Source organism: Adelges cooleyi, unplaced genomic scaffold (assembly GCF_023614345.1).
Source record: "Adelges cooleyi isolate 19-005CV unplaced genomic scaffold, UGA_ACOO_1.1 ACOO_flye_CR_arks_rails_tigmint_CR_PRNA_651, whole genome shotgun sequence".
Lineage (NCBI taxonomy): Eukaryota > Metazoa > Arthropoda > Insecta > Hemiptera > Adelgidae > Adelges > Adelges cooleyi.
Genome location: NW_026096352.1, coordinates 10,668,177 through 10,690,331, shown reverse-complemented (window position 1 = coordinate 10,690,331; position 22,155 = coordinate 10,668,177). Strand labels below are relative to the sequence as shown.

At 29.9% G+C, this 22,155-nt stretch overlaps 2 protein-coding genes across 3 annotated transcripts; one reads left to right on the top strand and one right to left on the bottom strand.

Annotated features, from left to right (window-relative positions):
• On the bottom strand, positions 1 to 5,256 carry LOC126844332 (uncharacterized). Of its 2 annotated transcripts, none has more exons than XM_050582458.1 (3): positions 4,422 to 5,244; positions 1,932 to 2,245; positions 1 to 413 (listed from the first exon to the last, which is right to left on the bottom strand). In XM_050582458.1, the coding sequence occupies exons 1-3, from the start codon at positions 4,657 to 4,659 to the stop codon at positions 324 to 326; spliced, it is 642 nt and encodes a 213-aa protein (XP_050438415.1). In that variant the 5' UTR covers positions 4,660 to 5,244; the 3' UTR covers positions 1 to 323. The 2 variants fall into 2 exon arrangements, with proteins under 2 accessions (XP_050438415.1, XP_050438416.1); XM_050582459.1 differs by having other exon boundaries at positions 309 to 431; positions 4,422 to 5,256.
• A 5,136-nt stretch (positions 5,257 to 10,392) lies between these two features.
• LOC126844448 (WD repeat-containing protein 20) lies at positions 10,393 to 20,655 on the top strand. Its single transcript, XM_050582652.1, has 8 exons — positions 10,393 to 10,644; positions 11,093 to 11,232; positions 11,346 to 11,610; positions 14,554 to 15,697; positions 17,419 to 17,601; positions 17,696 to 18,093; positions 18,742 to 19,264; positions 19,543 to 20,655. Exons 4-8 carry the CDS (start codon positions 15,332 to 15,334, stop codon positions 19,630 to 19,632), a joined length of 1,560 nt encoding a protein of 519 aa, XP_050438609.1. The 5' UTR covers positions 10,393 to 10,644; positions 11,093 to 11,232; positions 11,346 to 11,610; positions 14,554 to 15,331; the 3' UTR covers positions 19,633 to 20,655.
• The last annotated feature ends 1,500 nt before the right edge of the window (positions 20,656 to 22,155 follow it).

Below are 22,155 nucleotides of genomic sequence, written 5' to 3'. Positions count from 1 at the left end.
TTTAATGATAAACTGGATGTTTATTTTTTCTTTTGTACTTTTTGTCGACAAATATGTAACAACATTAGTTCAGGCACACGTTCTGGACAACAGTACTGAGTACTCAATATATTAAAAATACTTTTGTTCGTTATGGATAAGCTTAAAATGTAACAATGACTATAACATCTTAGAGACTTAAATAAATAAATAATATCTTAAGTAATAAATTATAATTTATAATATGTTAAATTTGATCAGCCTAATGTGTTTACAAGAGAGCAGCCATGTCGAGTCGAATAGTCGTGGCTTATTTCTTGAGTTCGGTCCTGGGCTAGCAAATATCACCTTCTTTTCCAGTACCAGTTGTTCATTAATGCACCGTACTCCGGTCCACCGTTATATCCGTAGTGTTGCGACATCAATTCCGAATCCTGAACACATACAAATCACTAAAAATATATGACAGTCTTTAATCAACAAGTAGGTAATAACAATTAAATAAATATCACGCTAACCGATTCAAACAAATTAGTATAAGTACCATTTTGGTAAGTTTCGGCGCAACGTTGATGATTTAGTCATTAATTTTTGTTAGAGTCTAACATATCTTCATTAACGCAACTAAAAGAGGGCTAGAGAAGTTTAAATTCTTTCAAATCCATTGAGGCTCTCAAAAAATGTCAACTAATTAGGCATAGCCCCTGAGTAACGTATTTTATATCTGTCGAACGTCTGAGAAAGTTTTAGAAGTTTTTGAATGGTCTAAAATCCCCAGCCTGTATCGTTCCTTTTAGCGACCCCCATGAAGGTCATATTATTCAGGAAAAATGCTAGTGTGCTATAACAGCTAATTATTTAATATGCTGTGATGAGTTTATGAATATTGTCTAGGTTCCCTTAATTACAGAAAGAGACCTAATCTATGTAAAAACATCCTTAAATTGAAGGTGGTAACTGTAAGCGTTTTTGCTGTATTATTAAATGACATTTTAAAGAGTTGCAATGATTTTGTGATACTTCGTGTTTTTTAATTTAGTAGTATCTATTTTTCTCTACAAAGAGAATGCAATTCTATAGGAGGAATCGATTTCCTCAAGTATGTCATTACAATGACAGATTTACAATAGTGTACAAAAACATAATGCTTATTTAGGAATATTTTTTCCCAGAGTCAACTTATTGTTGTTAAATTAAAAGTCAAAAATGTTGAGTAACGTATGCGGAAAATGTTCATTGTCGTGACAAGATTTTTTCGTCAAAAAACAGTGGTAACTAAAACAGTTGAATAAATGAAAAAATAATACGTCAAAGAACTTGGCATAATAAGATCTCCTACAGAAAAGAAGTATAACTTAAACATTATATTTAGCTCAAGATAAATTACTAACTTAGTATCGTACGTCTATTTTACACATGTCTATTTTATTCAATATTCAATCAAAACTAGAAATTATTCATAAAAAATCGCAAAACTATCTTTGTATCAGTTTTGTTGGTTTTTAAGTTAAACATGTATTTAGCATTTTAGTTTATTTTAATTTTTGTTTTTTATTAACTTTTATCGTAACACGCACTTTTTTTGATTCATTAATTAATAACTATTATAAAACTTTTTTATAATAGAAACTAATATTTTCAAAAAGATACCTATCTATGTGGTAAGGTTAAACTAAAGCCCATACTAAGTCTCGGTGAGTGTTTTTAAAAAATTGTTGAAATGTATTAAATGATGAGTGATGACTAATCAGTTTTAAATTTTAAAAAACTTATATAATTAGTTTCGGTTTCGAATTGTACTCGATCATTTTAGAGAAAATTCCACTGATCTTTTCTTATCGTCGATATAAAATCATAGATTTTCCAGCAAGCCCTAATGTCTCGTGGTTGAGTCTAATTATATAGGTATAAGAATAAATATTAATGGATAATAATATAGTTTTATAACATACCCCTTCAGGCGCGTTACTTTTGATCGAACCGCCCCCTCCTGCTCGTATCGACCAATTTCGAATGGCGTTCAATATCACCAAAAGCATTGCCAGCTTTCCAACCAATATTGCTTTCATGGCCAACATTTTCAAGTTCATTATCATCATAGGTATGGTCATGATCTGCAACACGACCGGTATCATCATAAGTGGCATCATTTTGTCCTTGAACGATTGTTTCTTCTTCTTGTGCTTTCCTTTGAGCATGGGCTTCCTTTTTTTTTTGATCTTCATGCCTTGTTGTTGTTGATGTTTTCGTTCAAATTCTGTGTCGACTATAAATAAAATATAAACGTCGGTTTAACTTAAGCTCAACATTTAGTCACGCAATGTCTTTTATACCAGGCGACAGGCGCATTATTACCATAGGCCAAACATTTTTTAATTATCCCAAGAATGAGAAAACTACTGTATTAATAAATTAATAAAAATATTTTCAAATTTATAATAGCTATAAGTGAAGTTATGTCATTTAATGCGTGCGATGCGTTAAAGTGGTGGTGAATTTTATAAAAATGTATCATAATACCAAAAATAAAGACCACGGAATTCGTTATCAACTTAAATAGACTATTTTTTAAATAATTTATTATTTAAAAGTATTTAGTACTGTTTTTTTAAGTTTTAAGAAACTGTCATTAATTTACTTTAGATATTTGCTTTTTTTTCAAAAATCGCTAAAGTTATAGCGACCTTTTGACCTTATTTATTGTCATATGCTATATTATTGTAAGATTGACCTCTAAGCTGATAAATGTAACTCTCCAAAAATGTGCTTACGAGATATGCTTTACGTAAATCGTGTTTCAGAAAAAGAGAACATATTTTACTAAAACAGCTTCTCAATATAATTAATTCCTAAGAACTCTTGTGCTAAATGTAAACTATATTTTATTGACAGCATATTTTAATGTTAAACTTCTGGTTTTAATTAACGGGTTTTTACCCTGAGATGGCGAAGTATTTTTGTTGAGAAAATAATTATATATAGAATCATTTTTCAATACACTTTAATCAATTTGTGGCGGGTACACGTAATCTAAAAAATAACTAGTCATTATGATAATTATAAAATGTTTATTAACTTTTTGATTGGGTTTTTAGTTTAATACTTTAATTAAAAATAAGTCATTTGTTCTATAAAATATACATTAATTAATTCGTCATCTGAACTACATATCTATAGTACATTAACGGTACCTAATAAATAATGTTGCTGTTAAACGTACAAATTCAATGTATACGTGTATCAAAACCACAGGAGACTGTATAAGCGCATAATATACTAATATTATGGGCTTATATTAGGGCTTATGGTCGTTGTGTGTGTGTATGTTAAAATTAAAAAAGTAGTTTAATTATACTGAAATGATGGGGTAAACTATTAAAGAGAACGGAAAGAGCTATTTATTAAGCAGGAAGGATAGGCAATATTTCACAAACATTAATCTAGGAGCCATTTTAAGTAGGCAACTATAACTTGAAACTATTGAATATTAATTGCTATAGTTACAAAACTTTAAAATTTTATTTTCTCTGAGTTATGGCGAAAGTTTTATAGCAAATAACTTTCATAGAAATCCCTTTTTGGAGTATCTATTGTTGAATTTTAATATTTTTTTTGTATGTAAAGCGCACAACTTTTCCAATAGGGGCTAAAAAAACACGATTTTGTCGAATAGCTGCTGCAAATGTCTCGGTCAAGAAAATCATATAGTCATTGAAAATCAACTTATAAATTTCTGCCAATTGGTTGTACAAAATTTGAAAAAAATAATAACTACATTTTTTGAAAAAACCACTAAATTCCGAGTTATTTTCGAACTTAATGACTGAAATCTTTTTAAAGTATAAAATTTTATTTTTCAAGAAATAAGTTTAGGTAGGGAGGCTAAAAATCTTTAGATCCTTAACTTTGCTGATTCGCGTATGCAAACAGCTATTAGTCGGGGAACCATTTTGGAAGTTAATAATAAATAGAAATAGTATAGTCTTTACTGTAGTGGCGTATTTACAGGGGTTAATCAGGGTGATTTATCACCCCGTCCCCTCAATTGCCTCATAAAAATGTTAAATATTGTAATTATAAAAATATTACTGTTAACGTAAGTTTCGGATAAAATATTACAAACAATTTAACATTTTTTTAACAGTATGTTTAATAAATAAATGTAAGACAACTTATATTTTAATTATTTTTTAAAAACCATGACAAGCAAAATTTTGAAAATGCGCTTAAAATGCATTTTGTCTAATTGAAATTTGAAAACCACAAATCATATAATTAAACAGTTTCTAGCGTTGCGTACAAAACAAAAAACAAAGGTGCACATTTTTTGGTCTGGCCATAAGAGCGAGATTTGTATACAAACGGGTTAGGGGGTAACAGTATGTTTTTGCACGTCACCCCCTAGAAGTAAGTATTGTAAATACACCACCGCTTTACTGTACCTTGTTCGAGCAGTCTAGTGGGTAGGGACGACGTGGTCGCATCCTCTAAGACGGCCACGGCACTGTCGCCGTCTTCTTGGGTTTCGAAGGACTTAACTCCGCGGTGTTCGACCGCTTGTTCCGGTGCAGACGCAGGTGCTGTCTGGACGACTTCCTGTGCTGCCGAAAGGTGTACTTGCAAGCTGAGCGCCAGCAACAACCATACGGCCGCGACCGTACGTGTTTTACGGTGGTTCATCTTCGCCAATCCGAACGGCCTGCGCTAAACGAACACCGTTGCCATTGTCGCGGTGTAATTGAAAAAAGCTGTAAATCAATATACTAATGTCGAGAAAATAATAATTTAACGCACGACGGCGGCGGCGACAGTTGCAATTGGACTGCGAGCGGACACGTTAGCGCGCGACGGATATGTAGAGAAGAGTAAAAAATTCGATTGAAAAAAAATATAAAAAGCCAATCCAACAGGTATGTATAAGTATCTCCGCGTGCGAGCGTGTAGAAGAAAACGGTTGACCGTGATAATACTATAGAGTGTGGGGCCTTGACACGGTTATGAACGAGCGAGTAAAAGAAGACGATATACTTATATTATAATAATATGTAGCTACAGGAACATTATACTTGTTATATTACTTTCTCCGCGACGACCACACCGTGTATAGAACATCATTGACAGTCTCGTAGTTAGAGGTGCTCGCGTGGCGGCGGTCACGGACAAAGTGGGTTACAATAAACGGCTATAAACGCCGGTCTGCCCAGAAATACAATACGCCACTTATACACCACATCGACCGGCAAAAAACAAACGTGGGAACGGCGACCGAGTTAGACGGGCACGAGCACGGGTTGAATGTTCAAATCACAGTGTCTATACTATAATATTATACGGCTGTCGAGCCTGACGGTAACCACTACACTGGTCCAGGTTTAAGTCCGGAGTACCTAACCGCGTCTCGAGTCCAGCTGGTCCTTCTGCGCCCTGAATCAACATTAACAAAAGCGTAACGCGCACAATTTAATTTGTACACCGGCTTCCGGATACGGTAATTATTTGCTGTAGACCTCTCGTCGATAATCGGCCAAACGGAAACAATAGTGTTTTTTATTTTTATTTATTTACAGCTATCCGCCACAATATACATAATGTTGACCTACGCGATGTACAATATATATATGTATATATTATTATTATTGTGTAAAATTAATATATTTTGGTAGTTTGGATGCATATCGGTTTCGTCTGTATAATAATAAATTAGTAGGTACCTATACCTATAACAGTAACAGTTACAGTTGGCAGGCGAATCGATTATCTTAAAAACGCGGTCGAAGAACACATTTAAAAAAATGTATCAGGTACACTATACAATAATAATAATAATAACACATTTTAAGGATAAAATATAAACGTGGTGAAGTATTACGACCGAACACATTTACAGTTTGATGTAAAAACGGACATTCCAATTTCGCATCGTCGATTTGACTGTTTGAAGATGACCGAGATCGCATAACAATACCATTTTAAACCGAAAACTAGGCAATACACGGTATCGAATTCTTCAATAAGTTGCTAGAGAAAAACATGTAGTACCCAAGTTCCTATTAATTATTACTATACGTTTTCTATTAGGTCTATTGCAAACCTAAACGTACAAAATCAAGGGTGACCTAGTACTAAGGTGCGGTACTAAGGACATTTAATTCATTTTTTTAATTCAAACCCTATTTTTGTAAACTATTAAATCCGGAACAAAAAAATCTGTGTCCTCGGGGACTAAAACAAGTTACTTTTTTTTAGTAGGTATGTGTAAACTTTCACTAAATTTTACACCAAATCTATCCTCACAGTACAGTCTATTCCTTATGTCTAACCTTTGTCATGCCCACTGGAGAATTATTGTTTTTATTTTTAAACAAACAGTAATTATATAACCATACCGGATACGATAATCCATTTAACACAAACCACATCCTTGGATTTGAATGGTTTTGTTATATAATTATACTAATAGATATTATTTATTATTTATATACATATTTATTATATATATTTTTTTTAATATTTTGTTATTGTATTTTTTATAATTTATTGTTATTTCCAATTATTTAACTTTGAATAGGTGCTTTTTAGAAGTCTATTGACTTTTCAAACTTAAATATAAATGTATACAGTACTACAGTACTACAGTATAGTCATTTACTATATTTTATTAACTTTTAAATTAACTAAAATCTGTTAAAATCGAGGGTTGGTTAATAACCAGTTTCAGATAATTAATTTTCGGAGTGTTATTAGTATTTGACGTGTAGTCAGGAGGAAAAGTGCAGTGAGATAATACACGTCTATAAGTCAGTATAGTCAGAGTGTACTGTGTAGTGTGTAATAATAATTAATTTTAGTTTTATAATATTACACAGAACACTATCACTACTAACAACACTTCTTCTCCCGCCAAACATTGTAATAACTATAATAACGCTGAATATTTATAGACTATATTTGTAGATCTCTTTGACTAAATTTAAATAAATCGTCCTGAACAATTTTAAAAAGTGGATACATTTAATTGTTGCTCCAATCCTTACAAATACCTACTTAATACAATAAATATTTGCACTTTGTAAAATATTATAATCTGAAATTTATTTTGTAATTTATTTTATTAAAAAGGTATGTTAAAATAACTCAAGTAACGACGTCCATGAAGAATGCAGCTCTTTACTCTATTTAATAGACTATTTAATTCCGGAAAAATATTTATGTTGATCTTTAGAAATCTGGTTTTTAGAAATAATTCTGAAGTAATTAAGTACACACTCGCACCAAAGACGAACCCACCATGACGGATTGACCTAATACAAGATTTCTTTTACAATATTTCAACCGAGTAATTGTTGTTCGAAATATTTTTAAGACTTAAGAAAAGGATGCTCAGCACGTTCGATGTTCCCACTTCCCAATGCCTCAGAAATTCCATGAATCTACTTCATAATTTTTATTGTTTAATGTTTGTCATTTTGTCAATATCATAAGGCTTTTTTGAACAATGATTTGATGACTATTAAAGCACTAATTTTTTTAATAGTTACCGCGAATAATATAATAATTGTTTCTTGCGTATAATTTAGGTACATTATTTTAACTAATACAAAATAAATGTACACTGCATAGAAATACAATAATATATAATATAGGTGTGAGTAGTACACGAGGCGTGAATCATGCTTAGATATAATGTTTAAAAAATGTACACAGGCGTGCTCAGACATAACATTTAAACTAGTGTTTTTTTACAAAGCCGCACGCTTCGCCGGCGAATCACTTTATTTCTTTTTTTTGAACCATTAGTATACATAAAAAAAAAAATATTTTAAATCTTTAAAAAAATTATACTATATTATAATAATTATATTATGTAAACACTATAATACTTCTCATGAATTATGAAATAAATAAGCTACACACAGAATAATACACTATTATGCTTAAAAATAAAAAATAACGTACAAATAAACAAACAAATACATTATAATATGAGTAGTTATAACATAAAGTTAGCATATTAAAACAAATTATAACAACTACAACTACTATGATAACCAATAACATTTTTTTTTCACCACTTAATATTTAATATAAATAGATAGTTGAATAAAAACGATTTTGAGTTGTTCTAATTTATTAACGACCACGAATTTTACAACTCCCAATATTGGGCGGGCGCTTAGAATTTGGCCTTTTGAAAAACGTTCACGTGCGCATGCCTAAGAACTTTTATATATTTTTAATTAACCATTTGTACAATGTATTTACACGATACGCAACATGTTAGATTAACCACAACACATACAAATAGTCATTCAAATTTTCCAAGGATCAATTATAATAAATGTCAAGTCACGCGATCAACTCAAGCAAAGCCGTCACAGTCTGCAAATTCTACAAGTGCTGAGACATTACCGATCCAAAAATTATTAAACTCTTTTTCCTAGTTAACACGTTTGCGTTTACATACGAAATTACTAAAATAATAATGTCGCTAATTTGATTTATAAATTATAATATCTTTATTCTTTTCCCGGCATACGTGTTATATATTATATTATGGTTTAATCAGCTAAGTACTTCAGCTATTCATTGAACTAATTTGCCACTTTGCAGAGTGCAGACTACAATTATTTCTGTCAATGCTCTGTAAATATTATACAGGATAATTCATTAAGGATAAGACACACTATTTCTCTTGAAATAATTTCAATTTTGTAGCTTTTTTAGACACAATAGTTTAATATGTTATTCTACAATATTAGGTAGAATACAATTTTTTATATTTTAATTTTTTTCCAGATCTCTATGCGTCTCTTAACTTTTAAACCATAAAATATGGTAATCTATATATTTAATGAACTTTTTTAGTTAAGAATAATTTGTTAACAATTTTCTCTACCGCACTCCACTTCACGTCCAATCCCGCCCTGTCAAATTTACTATCCACGACTGGTAATCGACCAGACAAAACTTTTCAACAAATTATTCTTAATTTAAAAAGTTAATTAAGTATATATGTTTCTAAAGTATATAGTGCTCTGAAAAATACTAAAAAAGGTAAATATTTAGTAATTTTATATTATTGTAAAATAGTATAAATAAAAATGTTTTCAAAAAAAATTAAAAATTACAATTATTATAAGAAAAAATAAGTATCTTATCTTTAATGAATTACCTACCCTGTATATTCTACAATAATTGGTCCGTGAAAATATTCTACTCAGTTTAACTTAGCGATTTACTGGGAACGGCACAATAAATATAATAAGTAGGTACTAGGAACTAATGTAAATGAACAAAAACTGTACTTATAAGGAGGTATATCCAATTAGTTACACTGATTTCAGACCGCAGCGGTTAGTCAGTAATACTGACTCAGTATAGCAATCCATGAACGCTAATTAAAATAAGCAAGGTCATCGGCCATTTTGATTTTGGGAATTTGTTATACGTACCTATCCTGCGTACATAGGCCTCTTTATTTGAGTACTCGTTGATTAATTATTTGCTATTTAATAAAATAAAAAAATAGATCAAAATTTTTTTTAAATATGTAATATTTATAAAATATTAAGTAAAAAATGCGTAATGATAACATGTGTTTAAATTGTTTTGTTATAATATAGCGTTTTTAAGTTATTGCAGTTTTTCATACAGAATCTGATTTCACTTCAAGCCTAAGGTCAGAATTTTATTAAAAATTCTCCTTTTAAAATTTACAAGAGTTATTAAAAAAAAATACTCGTATGGCATTATTGACCGGGACAGAGGCACTATAGATAACTTGGTCCTCTCCGGTCGCCGCTAAAAAACCCGGGTGGTACCGCTTGATCCCGGACAAGAGTTATTAATTCATAAGATCATACGCTAGACAATTAACAGTTTTATGCTCTCTTAAAAAGTGAGCCAAATGTGAATTACGTTCATCTAGCTCTGGAGTACAGTCGTTCTGATATAACATCTAGACTAGATACTTGATAGGCTATGAAAGTCATAAATATTCCATTGGGACGTATCTTTATAAAAAATTTAAAACTAAACATTTGTGTTTCATTTCGTGTAAAAGCTTAATAACATTATTATTATCAACAAGCAATTAAATATTATTAGGTATTAACTAGGTATTCGAGCACAAAAACCATATAAAAATATATTTTACTTTAACAAAACAAATATCAGAATTATTGCTAGGATCTTGTATGGAAATTTGAAAAGTAAATTGTTTAATATAATATGCCGCCATTTATTATTGTCTCTTCCATATTCAGAGGTGAGATTGGATTTCTTCCATGAACTTCTGATAAACAGTTCATGATTAATAAAACTAATTTACTAATGTAAACTGTAAATTATTATTTAATAAAAATTAATTTTCTATTACAATTTCAGTTTGTGCATCGGCCATCGCTAATCGCAATAATTTAGTTATGGATTTATCTATTAAGTATTAAATAATATGACATTTCTACAATTTAGAATTGTATTGTAGTGGAATTTAGTAATTCTTTCTTTACATAATATCCACTAAATTATAATTATAAGTCTGCTTAGTTTTGTATTTATTTGAAAAGTATTGAATTATTCATGTTATAACATGCTTACCAACCATTAACAAATATTTTTATCAAGATCTTGAAGTTTGGAGTTGAAACTTAAAACAATACACAAGTAAAGTAGATTTATTTATTACTTCGGATTAATTTTCACTCTGATTTTCTTACTGTGTCTAAGCTACTTACAGTCTTAATGGTTTTTCGATTTTTGATAATCTCTTTATAAAAATAATTATACTTGTCACATCTGTAAAGCCTTCTTCACCTTCTTTAAAGGCGTTTAACGTTATATACTTATATACAAAAAATAGAAAAAGAAATATACATTTTTAGATGTTATTCTTATTTATCTTTATTTTATTAATATACCTAGATAGGTTTACCCAGCTAACTCCTTTTTTAGTATATTTTTATATTGACTTGCAACATGTTTGTGTCTTAAAATCACCCATACAGAGTACAGCTAGTTAAATGATCATAAATTGAATAAACTGCTTAAAATGTTTTTGTATCAGTTTCACATAAAGATTTAACTTAATTAGGGTATTTGTCATACTATTTAGAATGCAACCTACAAAACATGAAGTGAACAACAACTGTATGTCATGTAGAATCACTGGTTCTACTGCATTTGCAATGGTGGCTGTTTTCTTTTATATTGGATGCAAACATAACAAACCAGTATATTATATTGGTACACCAAGTATGTTGCTTCTGGATAATTTTTAAGGCACTCATCTGTTTGATACATAGTATTGAATAGGTAATTATTTTAAACAATATATGCTATAATCAAATGCCATTATGTTAAAACAGGTATGGTAGCTCTATCTATAGCAAGGGGCTTAAATTTGCCTCCATTCAAAAGTTGGAACTTTAAAAAATAATTGTTAATTTTGATATGCGCTGTGTGTGCCAATGCCACCACTCCAAAAGTGATAAGACGGTCCAGAAAAGAGTTCAATGGATGGCGGCCAACGATTGACCTAGTTAGTACAGGTTGCAACAGCTCAAAAGCTATACAGTGTTTTTGTTGTTGACCCATGTCACCATACATTTTCTGTAACGCTTCCTAGTCACTGTAAGTAATATAAATATCGTCCTCCATTTACTAACATAAATAAAATTACCCCTTCATTAAATTACCTATTCATCATATCTATTTACTTAAATTCCGCCAATAAATTCCTACCCATTTAAATCTCCTTAGTTGGGTTTATTTTTAAGAACAATTTGTTTGGTTTGACTAAAGCAAACAATAATATTATTGTTGTCTACCATAAGTACTATGACTAAATATATCACAATACACCAATAAAATTATTAATTTTACTTATTTTATGAACTTGAATATTACAACTTTTGATATGTAATAATATTAGTTGTTGAATGTATCAGTTGTAATGTTAATAAAACATTTTTTAAATAATTTGCTCTATTAGCAAAAATTGTTTAGTTATTACATTATTAATTTGTATTACATTAAATTGATTTGTTATTTTTTAAATTCTTTTCTCATAATTTTTTTATGCCATAATGGTAAAAGTGCAGTAAAATATTACAAAAAAATGTAATAATACATACATATATACATTGTACATAACTTACATTTCAAATTCAAAGAAAATTAAATATATTAATATTATTTATATTGTAAAGTTCTTTTTCTATATTGTTAACTGTTACCTGTGAAATATAGTTAGTAAACACAAATTACATGTATGTATTGTATTCCCATACAGATTAATATAATTATCAGTACATAAAATTGCCTTTTATCTTTCTAGATTTTATTCTTTAGCTTAATTAAATTGCCAATTAACACATTAATAATACCTATTTTTCGTGATTTTTTTATCAAGTGTTAATAACTAATGTAAGAAGGAAGAGGAGTGGCTGAGGGGTAAGGCAGCAGTGTGTTAATGCTCACTGTCGCTGGTTTGACACTTAGTCACGGGCCTGTCAGGCGCTCCATTTGCTAGGCGAGCAATTGTCCGGTGAAAAGGAGCCGCCATCTTCCTCTCCGGCGACAGACTAACGACCTGCCCCGGATAGCAAATTTGTCAAGAAACCATCTCATGATGGCAGAATTCATTGGGCCTTCATGGCTTGTTAAACTACATGATGATGATGATGATAATGATGATGATGATGATGATGATGATGATGATGATGTTAATAACTAGTATTACGGTTTTGTATATTTATAAGTTAGAATTCATCAGCTCTAAATAAAAACATATTTTTGGATTTACTTACTAATCATGACCCGTTAAGACTTATGGAAAATACAAATTTTAAAAGCCCATTTGTCAAAAGTAAAAAATCATATTTCCAAAGTGTCTACCGGATCAATTACAAAAAATTATTTTTGTTCATAATGTTATACATCTCTATAGAGGCCAAAAAGCAGATATAAGGGCATATGGCCTAATTTTTGTTAAGATTTCTTTATTGTGTTACGCGAAACTATTTATAAACTATACTTTGTCAGCTGTGTAAATAAGTGTAATTCGTGACAGTGTGTTGAGAAATGACTGAAGCATCAGTATGTTTTTTTAATAAATGGGATACATACATTAAAATGTAAAGTGTAGATGTGATTTTTGATTGTTGATATCAAACGCCGTTCACAAATTTAAGTAATTATAAATTCTAAAATCAAATGGATCTCATGTTTTTAAATTTTTATGTTGCATTACTTGTGAGCATTCATCAGGGTTTTGTTTCGTGTGACTCTGCTCAAGATCTCTCGTATTACCTTAATATTCTTTTAAGTTCATATAAAGACGGATGGCTTCAGATCAACAACGTAGAAGGTACTATTAAGTTACAAAACGGCGATACTTACAATTTTTCTTCACAAACCCTGTACAACGAAGAGGTGACTGAAATTAATGTCAAATCAAAATTCGCTATGACTGTCACTTTACTTGGCTGCAAGTATATGGACGTATTGCTTAAGTTTTTAAACTTGATAGAGCATTATGCGAATTATTGCAAACTGTTGCGAAGGCAAGGACATAATCTGACCACTGATTTTTTTAGGGTCATAGATTGTCATAATTCCATGTTTATGTCCTTTGTTAAATTTAAGACGTTTGATATCATGTATGGAGCATTGATTTACTTAAATTCATTGTACGCTGGCGAGGAATCGTTCACTACCGGATTTATAGCTAATGTGTTTATCCTAAAGACTTATGTGGAAGAAAAAAACAATACCTATCCAATAAAGGATCTTAAAGATAATATTAGTAAAATGTACATGACTAAGTTGTCCAAAGACATAGTCGCATTTTTAAATTTCCATGCTGACTTTAATAGACGTGCGCTCTTGACCAACAATTGTACATTTTCTGATAACCACCAACAAACCTTAAAAGAATTTCTTATTGAATATAAAACCCACAATCCAAAAAGCCCACGGAAGCTTATAACAGTGTACCTCAATAAATTAATGAAAGGGCTCCAAAAAGAGGTTATTTATAATGGCTTCTACAACCTAGGATTTATGTACGATAAAGACACCAAGAAAACTTACGTTCCTAATATATTGCGTGGCATAGAACTGGAACAAATGTTATTGGATTTAATATCGGTTTGACAATAGTTATTATAAAAATAATATTTGTAATGTATCAGTTAAGCAAAACACTCCTATATTAAAAATTAATTATTATTGATATTAGAATTCTATAATAATTATAACTCAAATTTGTACATTTAAGGAAATATAATAAATATGTATTTCGCTTTAACTCAGATAAAAATTACTTTAAATGATTTGTAACTCGAAAAACTTTCCATTCCCATTAAGCGGAAAATTATGTATGGTTATTACCTTTTGTCATAATTTATATTGCTTTGCTGTACATTAAACATATAATTTTATAGTAGTAAATTAATATTATTGTTTGATGTATACAAATTGATCAAATAAAGAAAACTGCAGACTGGGACCTTTACACTTTTACCTATTTTAATAAACGAATTTTAATACTTTAATATAATAAAATTTTAGTTAAAGAAGTTATGGTAGCTGACGGGGATTTGACTGACAAGCCACATCTAGCCATGGGGTAAAGTGAAGAATTTGAATATTATAGATTTTAATTAATATAGCTTGTTAAGGAATCTGTATCACGTATGATTTGATTAGTTTCTTTATGTGTTTTCCCGGTGACGACAATAAGCAGAGAATAAGTTCAGTATAATTAAACTAGAACCAATAGATAAGCATAAGCCATACCAAGTACTTTAGATTAGAGTAATCTAGGTATGTCTAGTATTTGGCCTTAATGGGCTTAATCCATAATAAATAATAATCCATAATTCAGCCATTCAATCCGTTTGAATATTGCTATCATACTTCATAGTAAACAGTAATTAGTATCACTTTCGGGGCGGCCTATCATCGAGTGTCGACGTTTCTACCGCTTAGGACAAACGACCAACGGGATGCACCGTCGTCTCGACCAACACTACCTCCACAAGCTTATCAGTAAACACGGTCCGTGTCCATTAACGAGATTACATAGTATAATATATACACCATATTTTAGTTCCCTTCATAATAATAATATTACAATATTATCTGTTGTAATATTGTTTTCAATTGTGTCTCGTCCTTCATTCCAATAAAATTAATACGACATTTCCGTTGCATATTGCGTGCATAACGTTGTGATAGCTTTGCTGTGCGCCGAAGACAACAGCCGAGCCATAACATGTAGACCCGTATTTGATCAGCCGTCGTCGTGAGCGTCGCAAACATGGGCCCGGCCACCGCTCGACAATGAATGGGTTTTATCGCGCCGGATAACGATAATTATGTGACGGTCGACGATTACCTAGAATCCGACAGCGGCCTATTGGCTAGTATGAACTCGTTAACCGACGGTTATGGTTCGTGTATGATGTCCATGAACTTGGACGGTGGCTGTAAGGAACAGCTTAAGACACAATTCGCTACCAGAGAAGGGGTCTACAAGCTGCTAACGTTGGCCACCTATTCTCGTCCTAACCGCATTGGCTACAACGCTCAGAGCAACACTTCTGTGCACGTATCTTTCGTTAGCTATGCTGACTCCAACGGCAATGATGACCGGATATGTTTTAATATCGGACGAGAGTTATTTGTCTTCTACTACAAAGGGACCAAAAAGGTATGGGTATAAATTTACTTTACCGGACACCCTTTTTTTTGCAATTTTTTTTTTGCCGCAGTTGGCAGGCGTAGGGAGTTGTTTTTAAATAGTTAAAGATTTAAAATTTAAGAAAATTATATTGTTGTTCAATACAGTATTGATATTACACCATAAATAATATGATAATAATAATATAAAAAAAATAAACTAATAATACTGTAGCAGCGCGCACTTGCGTCGCCGACAAATGTATGGTACAGCAGCAGTCAGCTACTGCCTATTGTTAACACAGAAATATGCAGATTTTAAGTAGCTATGCCATTGGAACTAGTGAATTCCACTAATTTTTTACATCAGACTTGTTATTAGCGTAAAATATTTTATGATATAGCAAAAATTGTGGCCGATAAAGTAAATTTGCTCCAAGGTATTTTTACGGCATTATTTTTAGTAAAAGTTCAGATGTACCCTTATTTATTGTTTTTATGTTTTATATTGTATCACTCTTACATAGTTATGGGCATTGTGACTCATTGTACTCATGACATTTGATTTCTTATAAACAGTTACGTTAGGAACAATACTACTTCACTGGAAGCTTTTTTTAGTCATAAATACTACGCTACTTCAAAAGTTAAACCTACTTGAAAATTGTGTGAGTATATGGTATACTCTCGCAGTTGCAACATACTGCAGCGGTTAAAGATTTTTATTTTAAAAATTTGGGCGAATAATAATAACAATGTGTTATGTAATACGTGTGTTAATTATTTCTGAAATTCTATGTAAAATCTGTTAAAATATTATCATAAAAAATTCCACCCAGGGAGAGCGAATAAGGACGTTGCTGTGCTGATTGTAGTGGCTGTCCCCCATACTTTAGGTATGATTGCGAACTTCTAAAATAATAATTCTAAAATTTTGGGAAGCTTTCATTTTTGAAGTAGAGGATTCCGTGAATTTATAATCAGTGTAGAAAACACTAGTTTTTAAAAAAAAACCAAGTTTTGATAAATTCATATTTGTGTACGTTTATATGAAAAGGGCAACCTTGTCGATATGTAACAGTGACTTAGCCGTTAAACTAGAGAATTTAAGCTTCCATTTAATTTTATCTCTGAAAATTAAATAGACAAAATGGGCTATTTACGAATGGACGTACATATTTTAAAATAATTATTAACAAGTAATTTACGTCAAACAACAGTTCTAGATTTTTAAAAATATTGTGTACTATAAGATTCATAAATTTCGTTTACTTTTCAAGTTAAAACAGTTATGCTACGTACACTATGGCTTTTGACTTCATTACAAAGCTTTTAAAAATAAAGTAGGTATTAAAGCTAATATATAGTAAAGGAGTCAGATAAAAAATATATAACTTTTCTCATTCTTTCCAAAGATCTAATTGTTAATAATTTGTTTAATATTTTCTTTGTGCTTAACATTGTGTTTCCTTTAATAGACAAATTAAACTACTGCAAAATTGCCAATTAGTACGTCCTGTTATTTAACAATATAAAATACTTTCATAAAAACTTAAATAAGTTTAATAGCCTAAAAGTTATTTTACAATGAATGTTATGATATTGCTTTGCCAGAACAGTAATATATTAACTAATAATAAATCATGTTTTGAGGTAATCGCGTTTAGATTTTATATACATTTTGATATATTAATTTTTATTTGAAATAATTATTCTGTAAGTAAATAAATGTTAAATACATGTTTTTTACAGGGAGCAGATTTGACTAAACCTGTAGATAAAAAGCTTTACAAAGGAATAAGTCCTACATGTCATGATTTTAATTCTGTTGCTACCACAGAAGATTCACTTCCATTGATTGTGGGTTTTTCAACAGGATTAATACAGTTGATAGATCCTGTTAGAAAGGATGTTAGCATACTTTTTAATGAAGAGGTATAATATTAATTTACAAGTATTTATTTACATTAATTGTTAATTGTTTATTTTTAAAAAAACATGTATTCTTAATGATTTTATTCTTAATCAGAAATTGATTGACAAAACAAAAGTGACTTGTGTTCGATGGGTGCCAAAATCAAAACACCTCTTCCTTGTATCACATATGAGCGGTCAACTATATTTGTATAATGAAACGTTTACTTGTGGTACATCAGTTCCCAGCTACCAACAAGTAAAATCCGGGGAAGGGTACACAGTGTATGTATGCAAAACTAAGAGCTCACGAAATCCAATGTATCGATGGGTAATTGGTTGTGACGGCAGTTGTATCAATGAGTTTGAATTTTCTCCTTGTGGCCTGTATTTGGCAGTGGTTTCTCAGGATGGATTTCTCAGGGTATTTGATTATGAAAAAATGGACTTGGTCGGCATTGCTCGAAGTTATTTCGGCGGATTCCTTTGTGTTTGTTGGTCTCCAGATAGCAGGTACATATTATTTTTAATCAAAGCTTCTTATTGTAAGTGATCAGGAGTAAATTGTGGAACTAAAACCTTCTTGACTCCCCTAAATATTTGTTCCGTAACAAAAAAAGTCTATTGATTTTTTTAGTTGATTGTTACCAAGCAAATAAAATATTTATCATTTTAATATTGTATTTTATTTTTTCCGTAATATTACTGGAAGTTGGGAGTCAAATAGGCATGTTATATATAATAATTGATAAGCATTTTATTATAACTTGCATAAATTAATTTTGTATTTGAGTAGGTACTTAAATCATCATAGCGGGTATACTCATATACTTTTTACTGTTCTTTCTTGTTTAATATTTTCTGAAAAGCTGTACTAACTCCAGTTATTTAGTAAAAAAATGTTAATTGTATAGTGGACACATTTATTATTTTCTTAAATTTTTAAATAAAGTACAGTGGGCCCTTATTTAGACTATAATTAATTCAAAACAAACGTAGGAACCTTTATTTTCATTCATTTGAACCTATCGACTGTCGTTTCAGCCTAGCCTAGTTAATTAGCCAAACAGACACATTACAGTTTATTTAAAAATGTATATTGATATGATATTAATAGATTAATGTTTTTTTTATAATAATGTTGTGATGTTATTATTTCAGATACATTGTTGTTGGCGGAGAAGACGATTTAGTTACTGTTTATAGTATTGCCGAACAAAGAGTTGTGGCACGTGGTCAAGGGCACCATAGCTGGGTAAGTGTGGTCGCCTTTGACCCGTACACCACTAGGTCCGCATCGATTGAACCATGTCTGCCAGCCTGTTATAGACTCGGCTCTGTTGGTCATGACACTCAGATATGTTTGTGGGATATAACTGACGATATTTTAAACCACGTCACATTAGTACCTCCAACTCCTGCAACACCTAAATTACAAAACGGTGTTGTTAATAATGCAAAGCACAATGGTAACTCTAATTTTGTACAAAAACCGACTCAAGACCCAATGCAATTAATTGGTACTGCTGCTTGTCCTCGTTTCGATCAGTGTCCACGTCTTGAGCCGTTAGTGTGCAAAAAGATTGCACACGACCGTTTGACAGCACTCGTCTTTCGCGAAGACTGTTTTGTCGCAGCTTGTCAAAATGGATACGTATACACTTGGGCACGACCTGGCACAATTGTAAGTATTTAAAAATCCAACATAAGATTGTCATGTTAACAACAACCAAAGAATAACATTATTCAATAGCCAATACATTTTTTTTAAAATAGTTATTCATGAATTTCTTATTGATGACTTCAATTTTTTTAATTATTTTATCATTTATAAATAATTATTTTTTATTTATTTAAGTAATTCATGAATTATTCATTATTTGACTAATTTTTGCTCACTCTACTGTCAATATGAGTTTGACTATTTATGCATTACTTTCATATAATTTTATGATTTTTCAGACAAACGTTAACGCCCATTTGGTATCCGACCCTACTTCGCTCATGTCATCATTAGATTTGTCCTCTTCAAATCCAACAACTGTAGTTTAATTGATGAAGATTAATTGATTTCTAAACCAATAATTAGTGTTGATTTACTGAATACATACAACAGCGACCAAAAGCACCAAGTGATATTTAGGTATAAATTAGTTATGATTTTTTGTTGGTCTGCATTTTTTTTTTAGAATGAGACGAACTCATATTATAAACAATTAATAAATATGACTGATTAACAAAACTATTTCATGACATATATCTAACGGTTATAATAAGTATCAATATTTTAATTAACAAACACTATACTGTTGGGTAAAAATGCTTCAGTGTATTAGTTTTGTAAATATTTCTTAAAAAGAAACTGTCTTATCATTTTGTTCTTATAATAATGGTGCATGTTAAAGAAAAGTTGTCCTGATTTATCTAATGGTGTTCTCTCATAGTTTTCAAATCATCTTGTTCTTAGTGATTGCTTTTACTTTTTGTTAGAACATATTATAGCACACTCATTATTACTTTTTTTTTCTCGAAATTATATGTTAATGTTATTAATTATTATTACTTTTTTTTTTTACAATTTGTGATTTTTTTAAAATTTGATTAATTATTTTTGAGTTTATAACTGAATAGTTACTATTTTAAACTTCATTATTTACAATGATTGTGTATTCTTTTATTATAGCTAATTGTAGTTGGTGTATGAACATTAAGAAAATAATTATAACAACCTAATGTGTACCTTGATGGTAGTGTTGTATTAGTACCTAATGTGTACCTTGATGGTAGTGTTGTATTAGTACCTAATGTAAGAACATTCATTGTAATGTGCAATGTATACTGATGAAATTACATTTACTTATTGTTCAATGTTTTTCAATCAGATGTATATAATTAATATAAATAACAGAATTATTCAAAAACTTAGTTTATAATTAATTAATAAAAATAAAACAATTAATAACAATCACTAATGTTATGCATGTAAAAATCAAATTAAAAAAAAAAAAATACGACTGAACTATTATTTATAATTTTTCCCATACTGATTTATTTTTAATTTGTTACCTCTATTATTATTATTATATTATTAAAATTATTATTATATCAAAGTTCATTTAACATTTACGAACATAAATTATTATATTATATTGTTGTTTTGTACCTATATATAATATATATGCAAATGATGTAATTGCATTCCAAAATATTTTACCTGTACAATTCTGTTTTCTAATTGTACTTGGCTAGTCAGAATTTTTCGTCAAGCATTTCTATGCGTTGTTTTACTATTTTTATTTCATATAAGTTTTAAAAATTGCAAGAATGTTATTTGCATATGTGTAGTGTGTACGGAAGATATTATCGCAACTACTTCCCATTTATATACTTTAATATTAAAACATTTTTATTAAAGATATGTTTTACTAATAATGTAATGTAATTATTTGTTTGTGTATACTTTTAGATTAAGCCATATTATTTTATATTAAAACACAAGTATATTAATTTTCTTTTTTTTGACATGTTTGCAATGAAATATTTTTATTATATTATTGTATATTAAGTTCGAAAAAATATATACTAATAAATTTGTTACCTAAATTCATTGGAGTGTATAAAAATACACTGTTGTTATCAATAAAGTTTTATCACCTTAATAATTACTAATATAAAAGCCACAAATCGAAAGTGCACAAATTTTTATCTATACGAATTTTAAAAGATTGTAATTCATTGTTTTTTACTAAATGTTATTTTTTCAGTAGTAATATATATTTATTTGGGATTTATGATTTTGAATGTCTGAAAATTGTAAAGGGGTCAATTTAATATTTTGACTATCCAGTAGGTAATAGCATGAATAAATTAATTTCATGAAGAGGGCAGTGGGTACTAAATATATATTATTTTCTAGATATTATTATATTGTAATAAACAACTTCTACATAAAGCAAGATTAGATAATATTTTTATTACGACCTTATTTTAATATGTGGCAATTAGTTCAACAATTAAAATAGTTAATTTTTTAATCGCATTATAGTAATCAGATCTTTAATTAATATATACTTCTTTGAAAACCTTTATCTGATTTACAGCGTATTATTTTTTAATTATTTAATTTAGAACTTGCAAAGTTTGTATTAATTTAAAAAATTGACACATTGAACGTAATATAATTACTGTTCTTTATTTTTACATTCCCTATACAACAGTACTGTACAACTGGGTGAATTGCCAATTTTTGTGCTTCATGCTATTTTGAAGTTTCATTAAAATTTTTGAAACGGGACTTGGTTGGCGTTTTGATAAAAATTCTGGAACGAGTTGGTTTTGTTAATAAATTTTTTTGACTGTTAAAAACTTAAAAAAACAAATTTTTATTCAATTGAATATTTAAAATGATTTCTATCTAAATTTTGCCATTATGGTCTACAATCAGTAACACGAAAACTGCTGCTGCATCAAAATGTAAGCTACCTAACCTTACCTTGGGTAACCATCACTATAAACAACCAGCACAACGTGACAATCAGCTAAACCGATGTTATCATTTTTAATGCTATTATCACT

Bases quoted from the DNA above. Each gene is read 5' to 3' on its own strand.
- LOC126844332 (XM_050582458.1), bottom strand. From the start codon at position 4,659: ATGAACCACCGTAAAACACGTACGGTCGCGGCCGTATGGTTGTTGCTG. The intron at 2,246-4,421 runs GTACAGTAAAGC...TTTTATTTATAG, and splicing joins CACTAGACTGCTCGAACAAG to TCGACACAGAATTTGAACGA. The intron at 414-1,931 runs GTATGTTATAAA...GTATGTGTTCAG, and splicing joins AAAGTAACGCGCCTGAAGGG to GATTCGGAATTGATGTCGCA.
- LOC126844448 (XM_050582652.1), top strand. From the start codon at position 15,332: ATGGGTTTTATCGCGCCGGATAACGATAATTATGTGACGGTCGACGAT. The intron at 18,094-18,741 runs GTACATATTATT...TTATTATTTCAG, and splicing joins TGTTGGTCTCCAGATAGCAG to ATACATTGTTGTTGGCGGAG. The intron at 19,265-19,542 runs GTAAGTATTTAA...ATGATTTTTCAG, and splicing joins GGGCACGACCTGGCACAATT to ACAAACGTTAACGCCCATTT.